Source organism: Sinohyriopsis cumingii, chromosome 1, assembly GCF_028554795.1.
Source record: "Sinohyriopsis cumingii isolate HCF-2022 chromosome 1, ASM2855479v2, whole genome shotgun sequence".
NCBI classification, from domain to species: Eukaryota; Metazoa; Mollusca; class Bivalvia; order Unionida; family Unionidae; genus Sinohyriopsis; species Sinohyriopsis cumingii.
Genome location: NC_142961.1, coordinates 89,191 through 112,301, shown reverse-complemented (window position 1 = coordinate 112,301; position 23,111 = coordinate 89,191). Strand labels below are relative to the sequence as shown.

The 23,111-nt window shown below is 33.3% G+C and overlaps 1 protein-coding gene across 2 annotated transcripts; it reads left to right on the top strand.

The window, feature by feature from the left end:
• The first annotated feature begins 1,335 nt into the window (after nucleotides 1-1,335).
• Nucleotides 1,336-22,879, top strand: LOC149806299 (NADH dehydrogenase [ubiquinone] 1 alpha subcomplex assembly factor 2-like). Of its 2 annotated transcripts, XM_089951302.1 has the most exons (6): nucleotides 1,346-1,532; nucleotides 7,991-8,080; nucleotides 9,179-9,219; nucleotides 14,692-14,775; nucleotides 20,300-20,351; nucleotides 22,749-22,879. In XM_089951302.1, the coding sequence occupies exons 1-6, from the start codon at nucleotides 1,400-1,402 to the stop codon at nucleotides 22,823-22,825; spliced, it is 477 nt and encodes a 158-aa protein (XP_089807428.1). In that variant the 5' UTR covers nucleotides 1,346-1,399; the 3' UTR covers nucleotides 22,826-22,879. The 2 variants fall into 2 exon arrangements, with proteins under 2 accessions (XP_089807431.1, XP_089807428.1); XM_089951305.1 differs by lacking the exon at nucleotides 14,692-14,775 and having other exon boundaries at nucleotides 1,336-1,532.
• The last annotated feature ends 232 nt before the right edge of the window (nucleotides 22,880-23,111 follow it).

The window sequence follows — 23,111 nt, the reverse complement described above, 5'->3', positions numbered from 1 at the left end:
TTCTACAGAATACCTTTACATTTTTCTAAGAGTAGCGACACCGTACATGAGATATTATACTAATATTTTTGATTTTAGGCTTCAGATTGTAACACTGTTTCATATATGTGTTTAATATGGTTAATCAAACATATTTGTAATAATTTCATGCCATATTTTCATGACCAAAAGGGAACCAAGAAAGCCGAGTGAAAACGATTACAGATTTAATGAACAGTCTTTTGTCGTATGTATCTGATACATACGTTATATTTTTGGAGTTACTAAATAAAGGCATACACATTGTAAACTTTCGTGCTTATGTTTTGAATGGGAAACTGTTAAGATTAGATAGACATTAATTTGACAACTTAAAATGTCTTTTTGGTGTTTTGAATATTCATTATTATCAATTTAAATGAAATTTAAAATACGAGAAATTTTGGTAAATATGCATCTTACGTTGTGCACATTTATCTGTCTTTTTCGTAACTCATAATAGCAAAACGCAATAATGTTCTGAATTAAATTTATGTGAAATTATCGCAAAATACCTAATTATGCAATTTTCAACCATTTTCCCGGTATCATTTTATTTGTAAATCATAACAAATACGTTCAAATACGATAAGATCTCTTGTAACGTATGTATTTTGCTTGAGAATTAAGGTTTTGAGACCAAGTGGGGCAAGTGCCTAACAAAATCGACCTTCTTCCACAGGAGATATGATGCATCTCATAATTGTCTACGTAACTCCCAAAGCATCACGTCCATCTCTGCTATACTTTTTATCAGACGTCCTTTCTCCACAGTAATATTTGTCTTTGGGACGTTTTTCCTAAAGATATCAGAAAGCTCCTAACCATTATAACTTCGGAAAACATTTATCTAGTTCACCAAATGTTTTAAACTTTATTCTCAACCTATTCTATTTTACAAACTAATTAAAATGAGAATGAATAATTAAGTTACCTAATGCAAGGATTTTGAACTATACGGTAAAAACATATATAAGAATTGTCAAAATATACGTTAAAAATAAATACTTATTAAAACTATTGTCAGCTGTATTATAAAATTGGGCCGAATTGTCTTTCGAGTTGGGCCGAATTGTCTTTTAAGTTGGACAGAATTGTCTTATTTTCGGTCCAAGTTGGGCCGAATTGTCTTGGGCCGAATTGTCCAATAGCCTGGGCAAACAACTTCTACCATCACAAGTGCGCAGAAGTTCTAACTTTGTTCCGATTAAGAATATCGACAGGTTACCATACACGATATTTAAGCTAGCACTGATCTTATCCTTTGTTTCATTGGTTTATAGTTGAGAGACTTGACAAATGATATAAATTCTTGGTAGTAGACTCGGCTAAGTTGATCACGAAATGCCCGGATGATTGTTGGAGGGTGACACACACAAAAATGTCAAAACGGCCCGGCTATTTAGCTCAGTTTTGGCAAAATCTGAAAACTTCTTTATATTACGCACGCAAGCAAAAAGAACATTTTATGGGACAAGATCAGTATGGAAATAAATACTTCGAGAAGAAAGCTGGTAACCCTGTCCACTAACTCAAATAAAACGGGGAACTACTTAACACCAGGAATGGAACCCAAAATACAAGAAGCATGTCGTTAATGTGCGATGTGTGAATTTCATATCTGGGGGTAATAGCCATCCCACATAGTGTCGAGAAGGGTAGACACATTTGTACATTTACTTCTGTGAAGATTTGTGGCTTTAACATTATTCAGTTATAATAGCACTTATGGTAGCACAAACCAAAGAGCCATCCTATGATGTTCACGATATCAGTATTTAACGAAACTTCCATGCATTTTCATAATTGATCTGTAACCAGAGCAAAGATAACTAATGTATTCACCTACAGTACACGTCACATGTGTCATGCAGGCAATCAACACCGACTATTTCAGTAATGGGTGTCATTTTTTATAACTTGATTTTACATAACTTTAAGTGGCAAGTTTTCACTTCATTTGGATTCGTATACATCCATATTCTTTTGGAAGGTCATTATATAGATGTCCCGAGAGGTGCATACAGCAAATCAATGTTAAAGCATTTAGACATTTTTGGACGAAATGATCCTAATAGTGTGGACCAGTACAATCCGAATTGAATGTTGCATGCTGTGATGTCACATTGAAAGCTATGCATATTATTAAACAAATTCGTACTACCCTCAGTTGTGACGATTCCACTCAACATGCTCTTAATTTGACCCAATTTAATACATTGCCCACATTATAAAAGTCCATAACGATAGATAATTTTCATCTGGAATTTTATTGATGACAGTTAAGGTGCAGAGCATTAAATAATCAGGATTGAATAGACATTGATTAAAGAAAATTAGTGTTAAACTTTAAAAGAACAATTTACTTTTAATTTCAAATGAGTAAATGCACATACATGACCCATGTGATTTGTACTATAGTCTCCAAGCAGTTTGTACCCCAATTTTAGAAACAAAAAAATAAAAATAAACAATTAGATATAAAAAAGGATTCAATTTCATTTTATTGGTACATTTAAATTTCTTCCCTGGTTGTTTCCAGGAAGTGTCTAACAATGTCGTATTTCACACATTTCAAACCAAACAAAATCTGTCACTGTATAGGCTAAAACCAGACTGCTTGCTGTTTTGTCTGGTTTCTAGAATGGTCCATTTGCAGTTATAGCTGTATCATCTGCATCCATTATTTCCAATGTCTAGTTTTAATACATTATTGCTGTTAAAAAATATTGAACAAAATAACTAGTAACTCCTATGCATATTTTTGAAGGGTGTAACTCACAAAGTTAAGTAAATCTACAAATTATTCGGAGCTTATTGAAAACAGGAAACTACACCACTTCTGTTGCCTCAAGGAAAAATGGGCTTGCCCACACAAATATGGCTACCAAACTGCTTCAATGGCTTGCACTTTGGGTAAGGAAGAAACCTAATAATTATGGGGTCATAGGTTAAGGTCACAATAACTTAAAAGAAAAAAAATAGTTTCTGCACAAGAACGTTCATTCTGCATCCTCTGCTGAAACCTAACATTGTGGATGACCTGCACTTGGGATAAGGAAGAAGTCTGTTGATTTTGGAGTGAAAAGGTCATTGGTCAAGGTGACTAGCTGGAACAAGAAAATTGTTTTTGCATTATATTTGATAGCAGTAGGCGCATGCTTTGACCAAATTTTATGAATTGTGTGCCCCTAAGGTTTGAGGATAGGCTTTTGATTATGGGTTCAAATAGTCAAAGGTTACGGTTATTGTGGGTCAGAAAAAAATTGTTTTCACAATAACTTTTGTTCTTGAGCAAGTTCCTTGACCAAACTTTTTGGATGGCTTGGATGTTAGGTAATAAAGCAACCTGTAGATTCTGGGTTCCAATCTGGTCATGATCATGATAAGTCTAATAAGAAAATATTGATTAAGTTTAGTTCAGCACCACATACTGTGACCAATTGACAAGTCAATGAGACAAACTGGTCAGTAAGTGTCTGAATCAACCATGCAGTCTAGTATCTAGTACTACAGAACTATTAAACAGTAATGAATAGCTCACATTATTGTTTTGTTTTTTTTATTGTTCACACAATCATTGTGCCAAGGCCTTTTTCAAAATAATTTTGTTTCTTCTATTATTTGTGGCAATGTGACATGAATACACTTTTAAAATAATTTAAAATTGTAAATATCCAGCTAATCATAACAGTGGAAAGACTATATGTCAGGAAACTACCATATGTTATAAAGTTGCTATACATGATTAAAAAAGTTGAAATGTGTGGATATATAAATTTTTTAAATTTAATAAAGTGAATAATATTCATCATACATTTCCAGTTAAAGCAGCACAAGCTATTGACCTGTCATTTTACTTTCAAAATTATTTTTTTTAGCTCTTCTGGTTTTTGACCAGCAGAGCTTTTGGGATTCTGTTTTCTGAAGACCGTCGTCTGCCATCCATCCATCCATAAGCACAAGTTTGTTACCACTACCGTATATACTCGTGTATAGGCCCATTTGCATATAAGCAGACCCCCAAACTGAACAGGTATAAACACTAAAATGTGAATGACCTGCGTATAATATCAAGATGCACAAGGCAAGTTATATTTTAAAAAATTACATGTATACTTATCTCGAGGTTGGCGTGCATTATTATTAAAAAGAAATGGTATAATCTTGTTTGAAAAGTATTTATTTTAATTTTCTGTTTTCTTAGTTTCTGCCTAATTTAGATTTGTGTATAGTTTGATTGAACGATGACAAGAATTTAGCATTCGTGAGTTGCTGTAACACTACCTCTCCCTTTTGGCTCAATTATTATTTATGCATTATTGCACTGGACATTTTATATCAGGGCACCAGTAATTGTGTTTTTACTTTGTTTGAAATTGTAAATACTTAACTCATTAAAATGTTATCCCAGTATGACAACACAGTGAACAAACAATACAGTTTGATGCTAATACCGTAAAAGCTTAGTTGTAGTTTGCTTTGATGTAAGTGACCTTACACCATACCTGTCAACTTGCATGCCGGGAGGAAAAAAATCTCCCAATTTTCTGGGTTGCTTCATGCCTACCTCCCGATTTTTTAATATCTTCCATATTTTGCAGGGAACTCCTGATTATTACATTATGTCTTTGATTTTCATTTCTTATAAACAAGAAAAGTCCTATGTTCTGTTGTATCACCTGTGAATTATTGTTGTCACAAAATAATTACTATAAAGAATTCGGTTCTTTACTAAATAGAATGTTAAGTTTAAACATTATTCACGTAAATTAATGATTTTTTTACCTCTACAATAATACAGAAATAAGAAAGTAAACCAGAACAAAAAAGTAAGCCACAACAATAAAATCGTCCACAGTTAATTTCAATCCCAAGAATGATCACTACAGATGCTTTAACTCCATCTGCTGTAGCGCCATTCCCATGAAAGAAACTTACATGAGTGAATACCTGACATTTTTATACCGTATATACCAATGATAATTACCATCGTTAAATTAAAAGGAGGAATGAAAATACATACCACACAAATGTGTCCTCCAAAACCTAATTCAGAATACATGTTTTATAATAAACACTACTAAATGCTTTACGAGTTGACAATAAGGGAATATGGTCGGATATTCAAAGTGGGGAAAATAATTGCTACATGTATGGTACCATGAGGCTGGCTAATTTGGTACCTTTTGTTCAACAAAATTTGGACTCCTTTATTTGCCAGTCAATTGCTGGTGCTGCATAACACACAATAGTGTAGAGCTTGGTTTATTTGAATTACGGCAGAGGGCCAGTTGTTTTCACAAAATCCAAACACAACATTAAATACATCTGCAGACTGATATTAAAAGTATAACATGAGAAATATGAATGAAGAATTGGGAATGAAAATAATTGCAAATCTCTCTCTCTCTCTCTCTATATATATATACACATACACACAAATCTATTATGACTAGAGGCCCCAAGTGGCCGAGTGGTCTAAAGTGTTCTCTGTTATGGATCACTGCCATCTCACCTCTGTCTGCGTGGGTTCAAGTCTAGGATTTGGCCAATGTGGGTATGTGAGGAAGCTTGCCAGTAGCTTCTCGTGGGTCGGTGGTTCTTCCCGGGGTTTCCCTGGGTTCTTCCTCCACCATTAATACTGGCTGCCATGCATAGTCTATAGTGTGCTGAAAAATGGCGTTAAACCCTACAACAACAACAACAACAACAAAAAATTCACAAAATTGGTGCATGGATAAGGATTAACTTTTAAGTAGTTGCACTGGCTTTCTTGCTTGCTTATTTAAGACTAATCTTTAGCTATTGTGCAGTTTGACCACAGCTGACGAGAATATGAAAATAGGGCTCATACTGGGGGAAAATAGGACATGTCACAGGGAGAAATGGCAAGTCTTTTTTGCAAATTTCACACATATTGGACCAGGAAGATTGATCTGTATTTTGTGAAAACAAGACTTTAAAAATGCCACGGAAAACCTTCCGATTTTAGGTCCCAATCTCTATTTTTTTTATTGTTTCCCTACTTAGCTTTTGAAAAAAGTCCATAGGTATGCCTTTGACCCTGTTTTACAAAACTACAGTAATGGTGCTAATATTAAGGAATAAAAGGCAATTATGCATCAATGTACTGGTATAGTTACCGGTCAAAATTCCCTCTTATCACAAGCCAGTTTCAGGGTTATAATGATTAACTGACCTGTACTTCTGTCGCAAAAATGAAAGAAATTTGCCGACTATCAACATAAGAGACACTGAAACATCAAGCTTTCCATTGTGTGGAAAGTTATTATGTTTGTTCAGCTAAAACACAAAACTAAAATTGATTGATGGTGATCTTAGTTGAACTATATGAGAATTTTAGCCTTTATTATTACCACTCACCTTTTATGACATTAGCATAATTTTCCAAGCATTATTTACGAAGCTTTATTATTGTATTTTGGACATATCATTAAAGTTTATCACAATGGTGCCCATGATTTGACTTCAAGGGATGTACTTAATTCAGTGCATAATCAAGCCTACAATGTAATTGCGGTGGTGCCATTATGTAAATACGTTTAGTAGCCTAATTGCGAGCATTGAATCAAACTGTATTGTTGTTCGTTGTTTTGTCATACTGGGATCTTAATGAGTTAGGTATTTACAATTTCAAAGCAAAATAAAAACCTAATTACCAGTGCATTGATATAAAATGTCCAATGCAGTAATGATCAAACAATAATTCAGTCAAAAGGGAAAGGTAGTGTTACAGCAACTCGCGATTGCTAAATTCTTGTCATCATTTGATCAAATTATACACAAATCTAAATTAGGCAGAAACAATAAGAAAACAGAAAATTAAATAAATTACTTTTCAAACAAGTCTATACCATTTCTTTTTAATAATCATTCACGCCAACCTCGAGATAAACATACATGTAATATTTTTAAATATAAGTTTGCCTAAATAAATGCATTTGGAACTTACCTCGTGCATCTTTAAGTTTATGATGTCATATATTTAAATTTATGGCATATATTCATTTATATAAATTCACAATATTGTATTAAAAAAAAACAACAGCGCTTTTAAAATAAAAAAGGAGCTATAACTTTAATCATTCTCACTGACATGGCAATAATAACTCAGTCTTAAACCCCATAGAAGTGATTTTATGGCTGGAGGGCACATCCACCAGTCTTGTTCCTTTAATTTAAGGGAGCTAAGCATCACCATTTATATATCAAATGAGAAGAGATGGTACCTGGAAACAACCCACTTTCAGATTGCATCTCAGAAAGTATATTAATGTATATCTTTGCCATAACTACAAGCCTCACTGAATTCAGTTTGCAGTGGACAGGCAGAAGTATTTTTCATATACCTTGAGATAGCAAAATTAATCTATCGGAATCCAGAATTAAGCTTCAGTTGCAATGATTTTATCTGGGTATAGTTGTAACTGTTTTTTGTTGTATTTTTTTATTTAGTAAAACTTTGCATAGACCAAAGCTTTGGAAAGAATTTGGACTTTTTTCCTAATTGCTGCAGCACAAATGCATGGGATATTCCAAGATTTTTTTATTTTTTTTATCTTATAAATGTTAAATATGATAACAAATTCAACACTGGGTGATATAAATTTTAATATATGATATCATATAAATTTAAATTCAATATTTATTATGATTTTGTGATACAATTAATTCACCTGCATCATATTAGAAAAATGATATAAATTCAAAATACATGATATAAAACTTAACATTGATAATAAATAGTAAAATGGTGCCCCATATCTTAAAAATGAAGCTAATTTGTAATGGTCTTAGTTATTTATTGTGAATTTGGATAAATACTGTTGGTTCCAAGAAGAATGTCTGGAAAACAGAACTTTACATCAAAGTAATTATCTTAATATTAAATACTCTGTATTCATTCATTCATGTATTGTAATTGGTTTTTTGTGGGTTTATTTTTCAGATCCATCTCGAAACTTGAGAGGAAGTAGATATGTATTACCACCAAGTAAAGACTTATTTGAGGTACCTGAAATCCCATCAGAATGGAATGGTAATTGTGTTTAATGACAGTGTTTATCTGTAATTAATAACGTTTGTAAATACATGTAGTTGGACAGGATCAATCTGCCAGTAAACTGGTATGGATCAATATTCCATGATGATATGATAACTTATACTCATTTAAACTGTATCAGTTTAATAACATATTTTAGAATTACAACAGCTGTTTGACTTGACATCACAAATTATTTTCAGTAAATAGAATAAATGAATCAAACAGTTTTCAGTTTGAATCAGTCAATCACACTATTGAAAATACAGTGAAACTTTTGAAAACGAGACCCTAAATCTAAAATTCTTATGAACTCGTTTTGGATTGGAACAAATTTTTTTCTTCTAAATTCTCTGTTGTAAAAACCTCTGTGAACAGTAATTCAGAATTCCCGAAATTGGGGACCTTCAAGGAACCATTTTTGCAAATTTAATATAACCCTACTGCTGAAATCCTAATGTGATGATGTTGTTACCTGTAAAATCATGCAGTGACAAGTGTCTACCTGTTGATCCGATAATTGACAAGTGACGCACAATGTGTTGTGTTAATTTGGGTGTTTTGGTTAAGTATTTTTACATTAGTAAACTATCAAATAAAGCTATTTAATACAGGTGTAAAATTAATTATCTCAAAGCCTATTGATAATTTATGAATTGAAACCTTCACAATAGGTGTATTTAACAAGCAATTACAAGTGTGCTATTATGTTCAATTGCTTTCATGTTACATTGATCAAAGCAAGTTTTTAATATCAGGCTTTATTATTCAAATAAATGTAAAGAAAGTTCCTTTCAGTTTGTTTGCTAAACAGTATTTACATATTCACTAAAAACTGTTTATATTAACCATATGATATGGAAACTTGGATTTTCTGAATATGCCCTACTATTGATGAATATCTGTATTTGCTTTAAGATTCAAAAAGTTTCATTCACATGGACAATTAGCTTCTTAATTCTGAGGATTTCTCAAGATAATGTTGTTTTTTTTTTAAATAGACTGGTTATGACTTGCAAATGAGATTGTTTCCTATTGAATGATCATTATTATCATCCTTTAAAGATGTATTTCCTGTTCCTTCTCTTCATGCAGCATGGTTAAGACAAAGAAGGAAGGATCCTCCAACAGAAGAGGTAAAGTATATTTCCATACCTACAACAACCTGTCAGCACTGCCTATGCAGATTTTGCCAGCACTACCTATGCAGATTTTGCCAGCACTGCCTATGCAGATTTTGCCAGCACTGCCTTTGCAGATTTTGCCAGCACTGCCTTTGCAGATTTTGCCAGCACTACCTTTGCAGATTTTGCCAGCACTGCCTTTGCAGATTTTGCCAGCACTACCTTTGCAGATTTTGCCAGCACTGCCTATGCAGATTTTGCCAGCACTGCCTATGCAGATTTTGTCAGCACTACCTTTGCAGATTTTGCCAGCTCTGCCTATGCAGATTTTGTCAGCACTACCTTTGCAGATTTTGCCAGCACTGCCTATGCAGATTTTGCCAGCACTACCTTTGCAGATTTTGCAAGTACTCTCTATGCAGATTTTGTAAGCACTATCTATGCAGATTTTGCCAGCAATGCCTTTGCAGATTTTGCCAGCACTACCTATTCAGATTTTGCCAGCACTTCCTTTGCAGATTTTGCCAGCACTGCCTATGCAGATTTTGCCAGCACTACCTTTGCAGATTTTGCCAGCACTACCTTTGCAGATTTCCTGACTATCTTAGCATTGATCAAGATCTATTATTGACACCTTTTTTATCAGAATATTATGTTATTTGAATGAAGAGTCTAATTGTTTAGCTTTAATGGTCATTAACCAGTAGTGCTTATGAAACAACCTCTTGCCTGTCATCTGAATAGATATTATTGCTACTTCTCCTGACTAGTTGGAGGACTGCTGTGAAATGTTATACATACATTCATCTCAATGTTATACATACATTCATCTCAATGTTATACATACATTCATCTCAGTGTTATACATACATTCATCTCAATGTTACACATACATTCATCTCAATGTTATACATACATTCATCTCAGTGTTATACATATATTCATCTCAAGGCCTTGTTGTACTTAGATGAAAATGGTACAGCTCAGATATTCAATATGACCACCACAGTGGCCATCTTGAAAATCTTTTGAATAGCGAGTCATATCAACCTGGTTTTTTTCCAGAAGACTTTTTATGATATCTAGTTGCTTCTAAGTGAAAGTGGTTCCACTTGAACATCAATCTTGAAACTCTTGATATGGCTACTACTTTTTCTTCATATTAACATGGGATTTTCACACACACAAAAAATTTTTTTTATGATGTCTAGTTGGTTCCTAATGGAAATGGCGTTGATCTGGTGTCCACTGTGGGTACCACAGCAGCCATCTTGACAGTTTATTATCACTACTCATATGGACATGGAGTCTTCAGCAGAAGACTTCGGATGATGTCTAGTTGGTCTTAAATGAAAATGGTCCACCCAGACGTCCAGTATGTCCACCACACTGACCATCCTGAAAATCTTATTATTGCAGATGCATCTGTACGTTTTTCTTATCAATATGGGGTTTTCGTTAAAAGGTTTCCTATGATGTATAGTTGGTCCTAAATGTAAATGGTGCCAATTTAACATCCATTGTGGCCATCAAAACAACATCTTGAAAATAATGTTATTGCAACTTCTTCTGCATGGAAAGTTGTATCGGCATCAGCTTTTCACTAGATGTCATCTTACAGTGTGAGTTTGGTCTTAAAAAAATAATTGTGCTGATCTGATATCTAATATGGTTGCCACAGGCCATCATAACATTTGTAATGCTAAAGTTTCTAGATTGAAAGTAGAGCATTGGTCCATTCAAGGTTTTACTTATATACATGTACCATCAAGATTACTCAGTCCTATCCCAATATCACAAAAATGCATTTCAGTGCAAAATATTCAGGATAAACTTTAATTGTATTGTACATTTATTAACACTTTTTATTCCTAGAAGCATCCAAAGTTTAATAAAATTAGACCACCGGAAAATATCTGTAAAGCTAGCATAATTTAATTTTGGCAGGGTCATTTAAACTGTAAATTATGTGTAGTATAGAAGAACTTCAACATTAGATTGGCTATGCGAAAAATTACAAGACCTTTTGCAACACATGCATATTGCCTATAAGCTATGAAATATTTGATGTATTAAATGTGTATAGAGGCCGAGTGGTCTAAAGTGCTCTCCTTTGCTGATTACTGCCATCTCACCTCTGTCCTTGAGTGGAAGAGAAAACTTCCAGATACTTTACACCAATATGTGCATTGAAGCGATATAAACTGTTTTATAATTCTTTTTGTTCAGAATGGCTTAAAAGAAAACAAACATAAAAATAAGATATTTTATTACAATAATGAAGTTGAATGATATGAGAGTTGAGTATTGTTCATGGCTAGGAATATGTCAGTAAAGTAACATGGGGGTGCTTTCTGCATCACATGTGGCTCATTTTTTGCTGTTTTTTTTTGTTTTGTGTTTTGGAACAACCATGTGAACCACAACAATGGTGCCAGATGTAAATTGGTGAAACTCTAGTAATCATTTATTAGATTAATAAGAACAGAATCTTTAATTTTCTTGGGAAGTTTTACCTGTATCTGCCATTGTTTTGATTCTCTAATTACAGGTATCAGTGGGCAGGATTAATTTACTTCTTCAGATATAATATCCATAAAAACTGATTGGATGAATATTTGTGTTGAATAATAGGGATTATAAATCTTAGGTATCAATGAAAGTTGTTAGCACCCTCACCTTTTCTCCAAACCAATAATGAAAATTTGAATCTCCCTCAATTACTTGTACTATGATCGATGTTTAAGGACCCTGTTACAGATGATTTTAGATTGAGAGGTGCAATATACTATATCATATTTGATTGAGTTGTATATGATAATAGAGTGCTAGATCATTTATGCATTTAAGTAACTTGATAGATTGGGCATATTTTATTGGTAAGGTCTATGTGGGAATAAATGACTTCCCCCCAGAAATTTGGCAAAATGAGAGAAATAACCTATGCAGTAAAGGGACTTTATTTCTACCAAATTTTAAGTCCTAACAATTAATGCCCCAGAAATAATAATGTGCCTTCTTTCTTTAGACATGTCTGTAAATGTAAATTGCAGTTCTTATCCTGTCCATTTGTATGGAATCAAATACTGTATTATACTTGCTTGTAAGTTTAAACCAACTGCAGACTGCACAGACCCTGATCTGCAGTCACATAAAGTGCTGGCAGATTTGAGTCTATGTAGTTTGTTACAAGTAATTAGTAGAACAATCAAGATAGACCTTGACCTGCCTGCTTATTATGTGACAGTGTCTTGTTTGCAGTTGGACTTTAAATAAATAATATGTGATATATGTATTTTGTAGATTTGTAACTTGGGACAGCTTCAGTAATTTTTCTCAATTAAAAATTGACCAGCCTTTTCTTCACCAATTATTTAGTTCCGTTTGGATAGCTTCATATCAGTATTCTACAGCTGGCAGATGATACATTTTTTTTTACATCCTCTCAGTAAATACTCTGCCAATTTTGACACATCGTTATAATCTTTTTGTTTTGCAAAAGTCCACATTGTTTTTTGCTGCATACATCTTGCAACCATTTTGCATACAGAACAACTGCCTTAATTCTTATGTCTTAAAATTTATTTGGTTATATTTTGTTGTTCTTATTATCCTTTGTATCTGGCATCTCTTTTGCCAATTCCAGTAATTATTATTATCAGTCCCATTGATCATCATTACAAGTCCCAGTAATCATCATTACTATTACCAATAATTATTTCCAGTCCCATTAAAATTATAAATACTGTAAAATAATGTTAGCACACTGCCTTATTTGCACAAAAGATAAATATGTGCTAACATTTTATAAAATATTTATGTATAGTGAAACTTGTTTATTAATGACATGTAAGGGACAGAACAAAATTGTCCAGTATACATAGGGTTTAGTACTTCATTACAGTTCATTCAGTTATGACTCTGAGGGTTGTGTTAATTGTGAAAAATTTGAAATTCATAGTAATAAGAGGATTCATTCTGAAATATTTTTACTGCACTATTACATTCTATAAAGGGGCCCCGAGTGGTCGAGTGGTCTAAAGCGCTCTTCGTTACGGATCACTGCCATCTCACCTCTGTCTGCGGCGGTTCGAGTCTAAGATTCAGCCAATGTGGGTATGTGGGAAAGCTTGCCAGTAGCTTCTCGAGGGTCGGTGGTTCTTTCCGGAGTTTTCCCCGGGTTCTTCCTCCACCATTAATACTGGCCGCCATGTATAGCCTATCGTGTGCTGAAAAATGGCGTTAAACCCCACAACAACAACAACAACATTCTATAAAAATCCAGCACTGGAAATGTTAGAATCCATTCATTAGCAGTGAAACTAAATGATGAAAATACACAATATGTTTAGATTTAAACAATAATTGAAACTGTTCATGCAGTAACATGCACTAGGATATTTAATCCTGGTCATCAACAAATAATTGTAAAATTAAAATTAAAAAAATTCATTTAAGCAGTTAGCCTCATCTAATAAAGGTCAAAGGTTGGGGCAACATGCACTTAATAGTGTCATCAACAGTGATTAGGGGTGAATGTAAATGCAGAATTATCATCATTCTTATTAAATGATATTTGTAACCTTCCTATATGAAGCAAGCATTCACTACCAGTATTATAAAAACAATTGGTGATTGACCTGAATTAAAAGAGATGTGGTAGTGTGCATTACAGTCCTTGAAATATTGTTTTCACTGCATTGTACAATGTACTTTAATATGTAAGTATTTTGACAGAGAGCACTATTAACATTTCACTAAGTTTGAGCCAGGTCTGGTCACACATAAACACTTGAATCATTTAATTTACCAGATATTCAGAGCTACCATTGTGTTAATCAGTGGAGTGCCTATTATCACATATATACTTTATCTTATCTGATTCAGTGGCCCTAGTTGCCAAGTGATCTAAGCACTCACCCTTACCGATAACTGACTCTCCTTGGTCTGCGTGAGATCAAGTCTCAGGCTAGGTCAATGTTGCTTTGTGAAAAAGCATGCAAGTAGCTTCCATTGATTGGTGATTCATACTGGGGTTTTCCTGGGTTCTTTGTCCATAAGGTATACTGGCTGCCATGTATGGCCATCATGTGCTGAAAAATGGTGTTAAACCCTAAACAACAACAACTTCAGTCTCATTGAAGCAAGATCACATCAGTCATGAAATTAATATCTGCTGAATAGTTAACTGTCTAAACAAGCTGGGCATTACAAATCTATGCACATTTGACAGCAATCTGCAAGGGAGGCAAATTTTGCACAGTTGAAAGATCAGTGTCCATTATGCACAACTTTGCTGACCAATAAAACAATGCTGTCTGCATTACACAATTGCCCATTATATACAGGAGATTTATAGAAGGATGATTCTTGTGGATCTACATGTTGTGAACATTTGTCTCATATACAGAGGTGTCCACTAAGACATGTTACACTATATTTGTGCTATACAAAGGCCAATATGTCATTTTATTTTTTTTACAGGAGATTGAGAAGAATTTCTTGACTATGGTGAGAACACAGCAGAGGGCAAAGGAGCTGGAAAAAACAAACAGGGAAGCAAGTCAAGTATGTTTTATAACAATTAATAGGACTATTTCTTGTTTGTCTCGTGGGTTGGTGGTTCTTTCCGAGGTTTTCCCGGGTTCTTCCCTCAACATTTATACTGGCTGCCATGTATAGCCTATCTTGTGCTGAAAAAATGGCATTAAACCCTATAACAACATTAACAACTTACAACTTTGTTGCTTGTATTATAAAAACATATCTGTGAAAGGTCCTTTGGGTAGATAATTTGAACAGAGATTATCTAACAATTTTAGTTCTGCTGGACAGAGACCAGAAGAGCTTATGTGATCGTTTGTTGCCCATTGTCCATCCATCTGTTTACACAAGTTTGTTCTTGCTTCTCTTTCTACAATACTAAGAGAATTGCCTTGGTACTTTTCAGACCTATTCATCTGATGTTCTGGTTGGTCATAAATAAAAATGGTACTGCTCAAACAATCAATATGACACAATGGTAGCCATCTTAAAAATCTTGCTATGGCTACTCCTCCTGAATGGATGGTCATATCAAGATTGGGTTCTCATGAAACTACTTTTCATGAGCTCTAGTTGATTCTAAATGAAAATGATGCTGATATGACATCCAATATGGCCACCATGGCAGCCGTAATAAAAATCTTGTTGTTGCTATCCCCCTGAATGGAAGGTCACATGGAGTTTTCAGTAAAAGTCTTCTTATGATGTCCACTTGGGTTCAAAAGAAAATGGTACTGACCTGACATCCAATAATGCCTGCATTGCAGACAGCTTGAAAATCTTGTTTGGCTACCCCTCCTGAATGTATGGTCGTATGTACATGGGGTTTTCACTAAAAGATGATGTCTAGCTGGTGTTGATACAACATCCACTATGGCTGCCATGGTCAACATCTTAAAAATCTTATTATGACAACTCAGCTTAAACAGAAGTCATATTAACATGAGGTTTTCTACAGAAGACTTGTTATGATGTTGATTAGGTCTTAAATGAAAATGATGCTAATCTGATGTCCAGTACATCCACCTTAGCAGCCTTGTGGCAAATCTTGTTGGTGCCACACCTCCAAAATGGAAAGTCACATCTTGAAAATATTTTCGTCTCTGCTCCTTCCAAATTGATGGCCATATCCATATCAATATTTTCACCAGTATACTTATTATACCTAGTTGGGCCTACGTCAAAATGGTGCAAATTGTACATCCAACCATATCTTAAAATTCTTGTTTTGACTACTTTTCCTGAATGGATGATCATTATGGCATGGAATTTCACCAAGCAACTTCTAAAGATGTTGACTTTGTCCTACATGAAAATGGCACCAAGCTGACATCCAATATGTGTACCACAGCAGCTAAATCTTATCACTGGTGAACAAAAGAGATGGTTTCTACACTGCAGTTAAAAGGAAGAAATTTTCTTATCTGGAATTCCTGGAAATTCTTTTAGAGCATCAGTTTCTTCAAGGGATCCTGTTTAAATTTGGACCCTTGTTTTGTTATCTAAGATTTTCAGCTGTGGATGGGCCCTTGAATTTTTCAACCTCTTCACTGATTATGTCAGCTGATTTTTGAATTCCTAATAAATTTTATTGGCAGTGAAAATGAGTTAGTCATATCCTAATATGGTGAGATGCATTTTATTCTTGAATTAAAAGGTTTGGTTTTATTAAAAATACAAATGTTCAGTGTTTTTGTTTGTTTGTTCATTGCAGATATGTTAAATTTTAGTCTCTGCCTTTTGTGTTAGCTTGTCAACTTTTGAAAGATACCATCTTTTATTTTTACCTGATAATTGTGTATCTAGTTTCTATAGAACCAATCACAATAACACTAATAATTCTTCCCTGTGTTTGTCTTTAATGCATTGTATATGCTGTTGTTTAGTTTAGTGCAAACAATAGACGAGTGCCTGCCCAATTAACTGGCATATAAACCCATTCGCCAAACAATGCCATTGTTGAAATAGGTTTGTCACCCAAAATATCAATAAATTGATTTACTTACCTAACAATTGCAGATCATCAGCATTAATCTTACAGCTAGCAGTTGTTGAAAATATGCTGTGCATCATAATTGCAATTATGATACTGCCTTCATGTACATGTAGCTTGTCAGCTTTGCCCCATGGTCAAGAGACTGGCAGCTGAAAATCATTCATTTCTTTGGTAAACAAAAAACTACATACCCATCATCTTAAGCCGAATAAATTATTTTGTGGCAGAGGTCTGAAAATTGGTTGATGTTGTCGGAGAGTAATCCGGAGCAGTTTTGATTATTACCATTACACAAATCCCACCCACCTTTCATGTTACCTCTGAATGTTAACTCCATAAATACAAATCCCACCCACTTTTCATGTTACCTCTGAAAGTTAACTCCATAAATATAAATACATCCCTGCAGTATATCTTTTGTGACAATTTTTAAGTAGTAATTTGACCATAACTGTATATTCTTAAATTCAGACTCACTGATCCTTTTTTATTTCCTTAAAATGAAGTTAGAAATACAGATGATATCAGCTTCAAATCACTCAGATATACCAGGCCATTTGTCAGTGTGATATCAGCTTCAAATCACTCAGATATACCAGGCCATTTGTCAGTGTGATATCAGCTTCAGATCACTTAGATATACCAGGCTATTTGTCAGTGTGATATCAACTTCAAATCACTCTGATATACCAGGCCATTTGTCAGTGTGATATCAGCTTCAAATCACTCTGATATACCAGGCCATTTGTCAGAGTGATATCAGCTTCAAATCACTCTGATATACCAGGCCATTTGTCAGTGTGATATCAGCTTCAAATCACTCTGATATACCAGGCCATTTGTCAGTGTGATATCAGCTTCAAATCACTCTGATATACCAGGCCATTTGTCAGTGTCAAGCTTGCATGTTACTTAGTCTGCTACTATTTATGGATGCTAGAATACAACCATTGAACTTTTATGGAGGAGAGATTCTGTTATAATCAAACATGCTACTCTTTGCATCATTGCAGGGTCATATGTTCAAACCAGTTTTATTTCACTTAATCTTGTTCCTTGTTTATTACTCACGAAATTGTGTGCTTACTTCCAAACTTGGTTGAGGGTAGCTTATTGCTTACTTCCAAACTTGGTTGAGGGTAGCTTATTGCTTACTTCCAAACTTGGTTGAGGGTAGCTTATTGCTTACTTCCAGACTTGGTTGAGGGTAGCTTATTGCTTACTTCCAAACTTGGTTGAGGGTAGCTTATTGCTTACTTCCAAACTTGGTTGAGGGTAGCTTATTGCTTACTTCCAAACTTGGTTGAGGGTCGCTTATTGCTGACATGTATTTACAGACAATCTTGGAAGCAGTTCACATTTGTTGCAGTATTCGTCTTTTGTATATTATGAAATCAGATACCCATGTATGAGTTTCAGTTTAAAAAAAAGTTTATTAACCTAAATACAAGATTCTTATTATAAACTGAAAATGACCAATTTGGACTTTTTATTGTTCGTCAAAAATATATCCTAATCGACACATCCAGCATGAATGTTTCTGGAATTACTGGTAAGATGATGGCACTTTTTGGACCCTAACCTCATGTTTAATGGGATTTCTTTGTAGTATTATTGGTATCTCAGCCTTTAATGCACATACAGTTTCCATACTGTATGATTGCATTGTACTGACATTCATTTATATTTAGTGTTATTTGACTGGATCAGCAAATTGAATGAAGGAGGTCATTTCATGCATTATTTTCTGTAAGAAAGTTGCAAGATATTGTTAGTTTTTTTCTACATGCTGTCATCATAGTGCCTAGTCATGCAGATAGCCCATTTAAAAGCTGTACTCACTTCATCTTAAAAACATTGTTACAACATAGATTACTCATTTCTCTGTCAAGTTGTCCCCAGTTTGTATGACACTTCCAACAGGCAGATTAAGCCAAAAGTGCATACTCCAATTTCACCTTGCTCAAGAAAAATTTAATTAGCCCAATTAATGGGGGAAACTAGGTTATTATTTCTTTTTTATATACTTCAGATAATTTGTTTTAACTAACATAATGGTTTTAAATTGTTGAATGTTTTTTTTCTCGTGAAAATGGGGAGCAACAGTAATTTTTCAAGCTATTTGGAGGCCAAACATTTTCCCCCTAAACTAAACTAGAAAAGATGATGATCCTGTTACAAAGCATTTTGATACATGTAATCACTTTTTATGTGATTATTTATAGGTATTGAGAAAGTATTTTGTAACAGTCTTGTATTTTGGTAAAAGAATCAATTTGGACCAAACACTAAACACTCCAAAAATGACTAAATTCTCAGAGCAACTTGCATTGACATTTCCAGGAAACATTCATGTAGTATTCATTTATGTTTTAACATTAGATTGTATATATGACATCACTTTCTGGTTGCTTTGTGTTTTTTTATCCACTGGTGAAAGCAAATTGGCAGAGATGTAATGGAATCTAAGAAAGACTTTATTATTTGAAACCATATATATATAAATGATAAAATAAATTACACCAGCGCATAGATGTATGACCAGTTTTGCTTTATTGCTTCATCAATCTGAATTTCAACTGAATGTAATAATCTTTGCTTATGTCATTAAATACATCTGTTCCTAAGTGGTCAATGATATAAACAAGATGATGTCATAGCTTAAAATTTTACCATTCATAATTGTTTTGTTCTTTAACAAATAATTGACATGGAAAAATGCATTAACAGGATAGATAAATTTTATTAAAATACATATAAATACATAAAACTGCATCTTGAAGATACATATATATCTATTGATAACTATATCCAAAATTTATGACTAAATAAACAGTTTTATTAATATTTTTATTATGTTTAATGCATAATGTACATATAATGATGAAAACTTTTATAAAATAAATTTCCAATATATTATGATTATTTATAAAATAATGATTTATATGATTATAAGTATTATGCACATCACAATTTTTATTATCTGATGAAACACTTAACATTCCTCAATAATATACCAAGATATATTTACAAAATGTGCATTATACATAATAAAAATATAAATAAAACTGTTTATATCTATTTATTCATAAATTATATATATATATATATATATATATATATATATATATATATATATATATATATATATAGGGAGAGGTAGGCAGACTTAGTTTCAGTTTCAAGAGATTTTTGTAAGGCTTAATGTCTCTAAATAGCAGTAAGGCATCATAATCCACTGCCTGGTCTCATCTCTGATGTCACATATCACATATCCTGTTATTTAAGTTTTGAAATCCAATATATTTGGAGAAAACTAAAAATGAAAGTGAAACTGGGGTTTTAACATAAAGTATTCTGATTCCATCGAGTGTTTATTATTTTTAACCCTAATAAACACACATGCATTTATGCAGTTTTCAGTCATTTATGTAATACAGTTGTTTGATACACCATGCAGTTGGATGTTATGGACTCAGGCTTGTAATAGAAAATAATAACTATGAGTATACCATATGCATCTTGCATGAATATTTTGTCATTATTTTCCAGACAGGCAAGGAAAATGAAGAACAAGGTTCACAGGAGATTAGATATACTCAAAGTAAGGTTTACTTTTATTGGAAAAATCTATCCAAAGATATAGGACCTCACTTGTAATCACCCCTTCCTTCTGTCTCTAGGATACCACTTGTAATCACCCCTTCCTTCTGTCTCTTCACTAGTCCTGTTTACCCATCCTAACAGTAAACCATACTGTTTAGGACAATTCCAGAATTGAAGATATGTTCAATATATGTGTGGTTGGCACTGTAATTCAGTATGATTGACACTGTTCAGAGATTTCTATATAGAATCCAATGACTATTAATATTTAGGGTATAGAAAAAGTTCCTTCCAACCCCAAATACTGTTTCCTTACTTCTTTAATCCAGGAATGGCCAGGAAGAGAAATATTGTGAAGATCATTGATATTAATGTTTGCAGATACATTTGTCCTTATTTGTTAAAAATAATTGAGATTTGATTAGCTGAGCAACCGGGCAGAATTTTGCATACATTCCATCAGCAATGAGTACTATAAAATATTTCACTGTACTGGCAATATCTATGATAAATGTTTCACATATGAGCTTTTGATCAATGTCTATCATAGTTATGTCCCTTTAACATTTTCAAACGCTCTCTCATCACAGCCCATATGATTTTTATTACACTTTGTATTTTCAGTTTTATAATGATCAGGCTGAAGTCCACTTAAAGGAAAATGGAAAAGTTAAACATATCTGATAATTGTTTCTCTATAGTTTGTAAAATATTGCATAAGTTTTTTGCTGATTTTGCATTTTAAAAGTTTATACATTTCTGATTGAAAATATTATTGTTTGAGTATGTTACTATATTTTCATTAGTTATTATGTTTTAATTCTGTATTTATAGGTTACTGCATTTGTATGGGAAAATATGAACAAGCTTTTCGGATGTAAATTTCCATCCAACAAAACGAGTTCATATATTCCCATACAAATGCATTAACCTTTTTATTATATGCTCATTTTCTTATTCTACCTAATGCTTAATTATATTAACAAAATACGCTACAAGAAACAAAGTAACTGAATGTATGCCATATTCCAAACAAAATACACAAGTGCAGATTCATCATTACACAACATTATTACTGCGCACATAACTCTGGCCAGATAAGTTTGAACTTAGTCGTGCACTCAACATAACTTTTGAAACAAAATGGCGTGTCTAGTTAAAATTGAAATTTGGATTCATATTGTGAATGAATGCGTATTGCAACAACTTTTCCGTTTGATCTGGAATGAATAGATTTTGGTATTTGTTTCTATTCAGCGAAATTTTGTGATTATGGACTGGATTTATATATGACAATTCCACATGAAATACATCGGATTGAAGAAGTGAGGGAGAAGCGTGTTGACATCTGCAAATATGTTTCTGTTTCTGTCATTGAATGTTTGAAATTGTAATGTGGAAAAAATATGAAGTCTTTCAATTGCAATTATCAAAAAGACACTATGGAATTTAATGCTTATTTCATTTTGAATGCAGTACGGATGATGTAATTGCACTTATATTCGAAATTACAGTACAATTTTGAAATGTGTAATCGAGATTGAGAACCTATGACATGGCTCATGTAATTAGGATTTTGTGAACTAAGAAAGTACATTTTGAGGAAATTCAGGATGTAAAACTGTAAGTATATTTTTTCTGCCATTCTTATTACCAGCTAAAGAAGACAGTTTATGCCTTGTCACTTGTATGTTATTTGTAAGGACCCTTTCCTGCATCTACTGTATAGCTAGACTAAATCCGAAACATTGTTTCAGAAAAGTTAACGTGGAATGTGCCAAAGCAGCTGGTATGTGGCAGTCCACTAAATATCTGCTTTACTTCATTCAGAAACAAATCTAATCAACCAAAACGTAAAGCACCTACTACGCAAATGTACATGATTTGTTTACAAATCAAAAGTGCTGGCCTCTGCGTCCATTGTTTGTTTACAATGAAAGTAGTTCCTTTATGCACTTCAATGCAATATGAAGGTGTGCAGTATCATAAAATACTGAACGATTCTGACAATGTAAAGTTAACGGAGAGAAAAAAATGAGCATATAATAATTATTGATATGTTACTAATAATAAGGTGAAACATATACAAACATGTAGATGGATAATCAAAACTTTGATCTATGCAAAGCCAGAGGTAAAAAAGTAAACATTATCCTTCTACTATAAAAAGTTGTTTTATATATCACTTTATCTTTTTCTGTAAAATCATGTTGGCAGTTAAAGATGCCAGCCATCTAATTAGGTTTTCATTCAGGTCAATTTTAAGGCACTGTGGTTGGGCATCTTTGTTCCATGAACACATTTTTAGTTCACTCTTCACTCCTTTTCAGAGTGAATAAAACAGGTTTTTATGCAAAAGTCTCTTTTGAAGGAATCTGTCTTTCTATCATTTCAGACAATTTTCCAATATACCCAAGATTTGAAACTGAACCTGGAAAGCGGAAAAAGGTTTCTGATGATGACAAAAGATAATCTTTATATATCAGTGATATATATTATATGTATGTAAATAAAACATGTTCTGAATCAGTGTCTTTATTTTCCCACATCTCTCCAAAGAATATAAAATTGATAAGGATATTGTAACAGATTTTGTGTGTGGTTCAGACTCCAGGTTTGTATATATTATATGTAAATAAAACATGTTCTGAATCAGTGTCTTTATTTTCCCACATCTCTCCAAAGAATATAAAATTGATAAGGATATTGTGACAGATTTTGTGTGTGGTTCAGACTCCAGGTTTGTAAAGCAAAGTTG